At 37.7% G+C, this 9173-nt stretch overlaps 1 protein-coding gene across 1 annotated transcript in view; it reads right to left on the minus strand.

Moving 5' to 3' along the window:
* LOC106871475 (pre-rRNA 2'-O-ribose RNA methyltransferase FTSJ3) overlaps nucleotides 1-9173 on the minus strand; it is a 40408-nt gene that overhangs the window by 29613 nt on the left and 1622 nt on the right. The window contains exons 2-6 of the mRNA XM_014917951.2: nucleotides 7230-7382; nucleotides 5675-5754; nucleotides 4286-4385; nucleotides 2992-3301; nucleotides 564-672 (exon numbers count right to left, since the gene is read on the minus strand). Of these exons, the coding sequence (XP_014773437.1) occupies nucleotides 564-672; nucleotides 2992-3301; nucleotides 4286-4385; nucleotides 5675-5754; nucleotides 7230-7382 (752 nt within the window). The remainder of the gene's footprint in view (nucleotides 1-563; nucleotides 673-2991; nucleotides 3302-4285; nucleotides 4386-5674; nucleotides 5755-7229; nucleotides 7383-9173) is intronic.

The raw sequence follows: 9173 nt of genomic DNA on the forward strand, positions 1-9173 counted from the left end.
GGACGATTTGACTGAGGACTGGTAAACCAGGTGGTTACACCAGGCTCCAATCTGATTTGGCAAAGTTTCTACAGCTAGATGCCCTTCTTAATGCCAACCACTCCGAGAGTGTAGTGGGTGCTTTTATGTGCCACCGGCACGAAGGCCAGCCAGGCGGTACTGGCAACGGCCACACTCAAAATGGTGTCTTTTACATGCCACTTGCACGGGAGCCAGTCCAGTGGCACTGGCAACGATCTCGCTCGAATGTCCCTACACATGCCACCGGCACAAGTGCCATCACAATTTCGCTTTCGCTTGCCTCAACAGGTCTTTGCAAGTCGAGTTTCTATGTCCAATGAAGGAGACGACGTTGGCGTGGGTGCCATCTGTCGAAATTAGTTCGATTTCACTTGTCATAATGATAAGGACTTTTCTTGAGAATTTACTCTTTTAATATTTGCTGCCTGCCCTGAGTATTTATTGACGATACATGTCATCAGTAAATAGTGTGTGTGTGTACGTGTGAGTGTCAAAAGTATTTCAGGACAGAAACAGCAACAAATACCCAAAATATAAATTACCTCTGTGCAAGAAGCAAGAATCTTCAAATAATCTTGGTTGTTAATGAACTCTGATACATTTTTGGGGAAGTATAAATTGGTGAGTCCATCAGCATAACCTTCTCGGTTTCTGCAAGGAAAGTTGAAAAGAATTTAGAGAAAGCTACAAAGAACAGAAGAGTGTTTTGGCAATGAGATGAATATTTCCACAAGAGAGGAAGACAATGAATTGCAAAGAATGATGGGAATAGCACTGGTGACGGATGTTATGATGAGAAATTGATGATATAGCTGTATCATGTGTTGAAGAATGATGAGAGTAACTAATTGAAGGTGATTATACAGGAAATAAGAGCAAGGATGATGAGAAAAGAAGACAAAATAGACAAGTCTGTCATAGGGCCAGCAAGTCTATTACCTCTTTTAATCCTTTTAATGCTAACCCACAGTTAAACCAACCTGTACAATGTTACAAACACTCAGTAAGCTACTTTATGTTTCAAACACCAGTTTAATAATGAAAGAGTTATTTCACTAATTTCTTCTTTACTTTCAAAATTAACACACAAAAAGGCAGCATAATTCAACAGAAATATGATAACAAATGGGTCAATGAAGCAAATGGCTTTAAAATGTTTGTTGTTGTACATAGACAAGCATAAGGTCATTATCATCGTTTAACATCCACTTTCCATGCTAGCATGGGCTGGACGATTTGACTGAGGACTGGTGGATCAGGAGGCGACACCAGGCTCCAATCTGATTTGGCAGAGTTTCTACAGCTGGATGCCCTTCCTAACGCCAACCACTCCGAGAGTGTAGTGGGTGCTTTTACGTGCTGCCGGCAAGGTCTGAAATATTTTGGGAAGAAAGGAATCCAGTTGATCAAATACACCCCAGTACTGGACTAGAACTTATTCTGTTGACCCTTAACCCTTTAGCATTCAGATTACTCTGTCAAATGTAATGCATATGTATTCACATTATTTTGAATTAATCATGCACTATCTCATAGCTTCAAGATTTCAATGATGTAATTTGTTACTTTTAGATTGACATTATAGGATAGGCATGGACGGCTAGATTTGGCCAATATGAACATAAAACAGGTTGAATATTTTGGCTTGATATGACCGGTTTAAATGCTAAATTGTTTCTAACATAGACAAAACTATTGAATGAGGGTACAGTTGTTTATATCAACCCAATACTTGACTGGTACTTGCCTATTTTATCATGCCCTGATTTGAACTCAGGACATAAAGGGCTATCACTAAATACTGTAAATTACTTTGTCTACTATGCTGTGAACATCCATGTCCATCAATCATGAATACATATGCTATACCCATCTGTTAACAAAATACCTTCCACTCTAGACATCACATGAAGCTTATCTACAAATACACTCCCCCATGTGAAATACAACCAACACTGAAAATATACACCAACCAACTTGGGTGTCTCATGTGGTTGTGCAACCTGATAGAAATGGCAGTCAAATCTTTTTCATCTTGAAAAAACAAAGGATACATTGGATAATATAGACCATAATATGCTATATCTGAAAAAATACGTGGAATAGTTACAGCTAGAATACCTTTCATTATAGATCTGCTAGATCAAGATTGACCTGGGCAAAAGAACAACACCAAATCCCATCTGGATTACATCCTACTATCTTAAAAAAATCATTAGATATTATTATCATCATCATTTAACATCCCTTCTCCATGCTGGCATGGACTGGACATTTTGACAGGAGCTAGGGAGCTGGCAAACCAGAGAACAGAGCCAAGCTCTGCTGTCAGCTTTGGCATAATTTCTACAGCTGGATGCCCTTTATAACAATATCCTAGATATATTGTGTGAATAAAAGACAGGATAGCCATAGCTGGAACATCCTTAATCATTGCTAACATGGGCTAAACAACAGCTTCACATCCTCAAATCAGGCATTATTATCTTAACAAAAAGACAATAGATAATGTAGTCCTAGATCCATTATTACATGATCACATGACCAACCAGGCTATCAGATGTTGTTACACATCACTGGTGACAATGCATTTTGCACTGTTTTAGCCTTCAAACGGCACCACCCCGCTGGTTAGGCGAGCAGGCCAACATTCCACCAGAGCAATATGAAATGAAGTGTCTTGCTCAAGGACACAATACGTCGCTCAAACAGGGACTCAAACTCACGATCTAGCGATCATGAGTGCAACAGCCTAACCACAAGGGCATGCACCTTCAAGATCCATTATATGTGAATAAAAGAAACAGGAGACACATGATTGGAAGAGATGATTATAGATCTGTGGATCAGGGCTGAGCTGGAGATAAACAACAACAACAACAACTATGCATCTACTGATTAGAGCATTCAATCATTCCAACAAACCTAAACAAATAACTAAAAAGAAAACAAAAAAATCAGCTGTTTCACCTCTGTTTCTGTTCTGGCTTAAATGTATTCAGGAGTACTTTTGTATCCTCAACTTCTTTGAAAACATGTTTTGGATCAAGAAATTTTGGGTCCAGCTTATCAGGTGCCAAATAGCTCTCACACACCACAAAGATCTCAGCAGACTCAGTTCTTGATGCTTGGGGTTTCGTGGCATGTACCTTCTTGAACAGCTGGTTAAATACCCAGATAAGTGAGTTGTAGTCTTTCGAACGAAATATCTTTGTCACAAACCAGCCTCCTTTGCGAAGAATTCCGACTGCCAACCTCAGAGCAGAAAGTGTTAACTGGGCTGCAAGAAAATGGAGATTAAGTAACTATTAAAAATATATTTTTCAATTCCCCATTTTTTTTTTTTTTTTTACTTTAGCATTTATTTTTAAAAAATTGGCATAAAAGATAAAAACATTACATAAAGAAAAAAAATTACAATGACAAAAATGAAGGTGTGATGAGATACATCGATGTGAACACGTACTCATAAACACACACACACACTGACACAACCATACATATATATTCTTATACACACACATACACATATATCATTTCCATCATCTAAATTAACCATATTAGGCCCAAATATTCTACCTTGTTTTTATGTTCAAGCATGCCAGAACAGGCCTCTCACACCTACCTTACAATACCATTCGAAAAATAAACAATTAGATCGTTGAAATCTCAAAGCTACAAGGTGACACTCGATTAATTCAAAACAATGTGACTAAATAAGAATTACATGTAACAGAGTAATCTGGATACTAAAGGGTTAAATTTGTTTTTCCCATGCCTGCATGGATGGAAAAGACCTACAGCATCGCATTTTGCCACTTATTGAAATCCTTTCTCTCCTTCACAATGTTTAGCATTCACATCTTCCCCCAGTTACCTTCCACAGGCTCCTTCTATTTGGACTACCTGGCCTTTCTTTAACAAACATATATGATATGCATCCCATGTCTTTACCAGCTCAGTCCCTTCTCTTGCACACATCAGATTTCTCTAATACATGATTTTCGTTCGGTTCATCTGTCTTTCATTTGTACACACTAACACATTACACATTCAGTGGAGCATACCTGCCTCATTTCTTTCCAACCTACACACATCCTCTTGTTTATAGACTCATCTTTCATACAATGCAACACTGCATTTCATACACAAAACATCATACAATTGTCACCTTTGAATATGCACATAAATACACATATATAATAATGGATTTAATCCTAGATTACAACCTATTAACAAAAGAGAGAGGGAATATAATACCAACCTTGCTGAAAAGCATCATGTACCCATGATTTACCCACATTAGGTGCTCCATCATTAAGGACAGTATCAGCTTTCCAGTCCTGGAGTTCTTTTTTGATGGCCTATAAATGCAGATAAGAGAGAGAGAGAGAAAGAGACATTAGATAGAAGGAGAGCAGAAGCCTGTTACACAGAGAGAGAGAGAGAAATTAGAGATGAGGGGGAGCATTAACAGAATAACAGAGAAGGAAAGAGTTCTGTAATGCAAAGAGTAAAAGAAAGAAATCATTATCAATGTAAAAATGGAGATGAAAAGTGACCTTTCCTTTATGTCCCCACTAAGTTATAGCAACATAAACAACCTGATATCAAATGGTGATGGAAGACAAACACAAACAGACACATATATTTATATATATACAATCTGCTTCCACACAATTTCCATCTACAAAATTCACTCGCAAGGCACTGGTCAGCCCAGGACTATAGTAGAAGACACTTGCTCAAGGTACTGTGCAGGAGGACTTATCTATTAATGATTTATTTACCATTTTTTATAAATAGAGAAAGAAAGCTAGGATTTAGGAAAAATAATCAGAACAATATAAGTGATATCAAGATTTACTGGGTCTAAGCAAAAGAATTATTACACAGTTAATTATTTCACCAATGATTTTGTAAGTGATGTAGGCCTTGCAAAACTTCTTAACTTAGAAGCAAAACCCATTGAGTAGTTTCTTAATTTTTTTTCCTTAAGAAATTAGTGTCAGGATGAATAATGAATCTTCAAGGTTTGTGCATCACCAGGGCAATGCAACTTTCTTTGGATCAAGAGAGGAAAGGAAAGCATATCTTGGAAAGCTTCAAAGTAACAGAGACTAATGGAACACAAATTTATCACCGAGACAATAAATCAATGCCCAGGAATTGATATTTTGTAAATATATGTAAAACATTTATGCATAGTCAACTTACCTGGGCAGGTGAACATGGTATGACAACAAGTAAAATCAACAATAAATAAAAACCACATTCACAATATACACCAACAGTTATATTCTATCAGCAAGTCTCATCCAAATTCATGCATCATCATCATTGTTTAACGTCCGTTTTCCATGCTGGCATGGGTTGGATTTATGATTTCTATACTCTAGTACATAACCTCTACAAACATCTCTAGTTTCTAACCAGATTGAGCGATTTATATAGAGAAAGCACAATAAGACTTTAAGAGTTAATTCTGTTAACACACAAGTGATGTGTAGCTATACACTCTATTGTTTAAAAGTAATTATCTAATTTAAAGATTAATGATGAATGCTTGCAGGAAGCTTTAGCTCTTGATCTATGGTACTTAAAACAAATATATGAAATGCAGTAATAAGAAGATAAATAAATACAAACTTACCACTCGACAACTTTCAGTGGTGATGTCATTTTGTAGACACGTGGTTCGAGGGATAGGTCTGATTGGCACAAGGTCCACACCTGTAAGTATAAACAAACATTAGCATATAATCCATACATATATACATGCACACACATATCTGAAACCAGAGTACCACATCTGGATGGTCCATATTTCGTCTTTTTTATGGTTTAGTCAAAAGAAAAGGGTAGTACTCATGATCCATACAGAGTCTTTGAGATTGATGAGACCAATGGGGCTTATGTTTGGCGTAAACATCTGAAGGTATGAAGGCAGTGAATCAGTGATCATTTTGTTAGAAATCCATAAACAACAACATTAATGTATACATTTCAAAGAAAAATATTTTTTCAATAAAAATGAGTCACATCTGTACGTAAGCAGGAAGGGAATTCCAGGATCAACAGTATGGGGAGTAAAGATTTGTAAAATAATGCTAAGAGAAAAACTAAGCATACAAGAAATCAGATGTAGACAACTGTATAAAGAAGTGCTAATCACTAAATGTGGCTGAAGCTTGTGGACGAGGAAGACCCGGGAAGACATGGGACAAAGTGGTGAAGGCTGACTTCAGGACCCTAGGCCTTGCAGAGGAAATAACAAGGGCCCAGGATATCTGGTGATATAAAGTTCTTGTGAAAAATGCACTCATCATGACTTCTGAAAGCACAGTGTTGGTACCATCACTGACTATCTCCTTCGAAATGCTTCTAATTCATTCTCTCTTTCCTAAATGTGAGTAGGCATGTGGCTTTTCTACAAGAACCTGCTCTACCCCGATATCTTCCCTCATACCTTAACCCCCATCTAACATTTAGACACAGCATCCTCCCTCCTTGGGTTTGCTGATTTGCAAGCTACATAGTGACTTCAATAGTGCCAGTGGCATGAAAAAAGCACCCAGTACACTCTGTAAAGTGGTTGGCATTAGGAAGGGCATTCAGCCATAGAAATCATGTCAAAACAGACACCGAGCACAATGCAGTTCTCTCTCATCAGATCCTTGTCAAACTGTCCAACCCATGTCACCATGGAACATGGACATCGAATGAACAACAGTCTCTAATACAGGCATGAGGCTACAAATTTGTGAAGAGGGAACAACTGATTAAATCAACCCTAGCATTTCACTGATGCTCATTTTATTAACCACAAAAGAATTAAAGTTGGCCCAGGCAAATTCCAGCTTAGAATGTAAAAGGACACATCTAAATCCCTTAACCCTTTAGCATTCAGATCACTCTGACAAATGTAATGTTTATTTATTCATAAAGTTTTGAATTAATCTTGCATTATTGCATACTTTTGAGATTTCCATTAAGTGATTGTTTACTTTTTGGAATGACATTGTAGGGTAGGTGTGAGAAGCTGTATCTGGTCAGTTTGAACATAAAACAGGTACAATATTTGAGCTGAATATGGCCAGTTTAAATGCTAAAGGGTTAAGGCAGTTTGACTGTCACTCTACTGATCCTAACAGTTAGGCATCCTTTTGATAATGATTTATTTAATTGATAAATAAACAATAACATACCAACAACCAAAGCAGAAACAGGAGTATTTTCAACACATACTTGCAACCATCCACCTGGAGCTGCACATAAATCAACAACAACTCGAGACTTCTGTAAAAACTCAAATTTTCTGTTTAACTGTATAAGCTTGAATGCAGATCGAGCTCTGTAACCTGGCAAAGAAAGAAAAAATGAGAAAAATTAATTAAAACATAAATAAGACTCCTTTTTTTTCTCTAAATCATTTATATTTGTTTCAGCCATGCAGGGGCAGCACTGTCAAGGGTTTTAATTATATCAATTCCATACTTAACCTGGTACGTATTTTATCAATAATCCCTATTTATGAAATGGTTAAGTTTTCCATAGCATTAGGGGAAATAACTCAATACCTAAATCCAACAAGATGCTTTTGTTTGATACACTGATTTACACACACATACAAGTATGAAAAAAGGGATTCTATTATATTCATATGATGCACTATCTGGTATCTGTCAGAGCAATTACCACTTATTCAGGAGTTCAAATCTTACATCTGCGATAACTTTGCCCGCAGAGCCACCTATCTTTTCAATTTCTCCCTCTCCACAGAGATCTATCATGATTTTGGTAGCACACTAGTGTGTCCCATCCCTAAGAAAGGTAACTTCTCTGACTCTACAACTACTGCACTCACTTGTAATAACCGTAAGGTAATGGAGACAGCCATTAGTAACAATGCCCTTCAATAGCTTGAATCACTTCATTTAATGATTGCCAGTAGGTTCTAGAAAGCCAAATTGTATTGGTGATCGACTCTCTTCTGTTACCTGTCAGCGAGGTCTTGCTTTTGAAGAATTTGGTAAAAATAATGTAGTCATCTTTGACATAAAAAGACCTTTCCATCATATCTGGCATGTAACTCTATTGAAAATTTCCACCTCTGGGCTCCACGTATCTCTCTTCTCTTAGATCAGAAGCTTCCTTACATTATTGCTGCATATGTTGACTGCGCTCTTTCTCTCTTTTATTCTATCAACTCCAGTATGTCCAGAGATCAGTTTTGGTCCCCACTCTTCTCCTCCTACATTGTCTACTTGCAAATGTCACCGAGGTTGAATTTGCCTTTCATCTTTTTGGGGACAATAAATTAAGTACAAGTTACGCACTGAGGTCGATGTAATCAACTAGCCCCCATCACCACCAATTTCAGGCCTTGTACCTACAGTAAAAAGGATTGTTTACTTGCAAACTAAACACATACTAACTCCATAAAGAATTCTCACAAGAATCCTTCAACGGGAATATGCCAATTTTATCTCTTTTAACAAGAAACCAGAAATGCTACTCCCATCAAGAAAACAACATCACACCACACTCCCTTAATCATAAGCAGCACTCAACTAGAGCCTTTGAAACTGCTCCAATTGTTGGACCTCACTATCACCCAGGATCTCTTCTTGTGAAAGCACAGCCTTAGCACAACTAAGTGCGCATCCCAACATCTGGCTCTTTTCTTCAGAGCCAGAAGATACTTCAGGCCCCAACAACTATAGATAATTCCCAAAACTCAGATGAGGTCCTCAATGGAGTATTGCTCTCACAACAGAGATGGTGCTGCGTACAGAAACACCCAATACCACATCCTGAAAAGGGCATTTTGTCTCCTTTCTTTTCCACTATAACAGTCTCTGCTTGTTGCAGCTGGTTGAGCTCATGCTAGCTCTACTAGGCATTCCAGCTCCACTTGTCTCTCCTCTTCTCATTACCCTTGTATCCAACTCCATTCTCCCCCAGCCCCACACTAATTACTGTATTTGACCCTTCCTTCTAATAATGTCAGCCTCTCAAATTCCCTCCTCCCTACTCATATCTTTTCCTCGGACTATATGTAATCTGAACCTTCCCCCACCCCTTATTTATTAATTTTTTTAACGGAATCCCATGTTTTAGGCTATGGAGATTCCGATTCTGAAAAAAAA

Source organism: Octopus bimaculoides, chromosome 6 (genome assembly GCF_001194135.2).
Source record: "Octopus bimaculoides isolate UCB-OBI-ISO-001 chromosome 6, ASM119413v2, whole genome shotgun sequence".
NCBI lineage: Eukaryota > Metazoa > Mollusca > Cephalopoda > Octopoda > Octopodidae > Octopus > Octopus bimaculoides.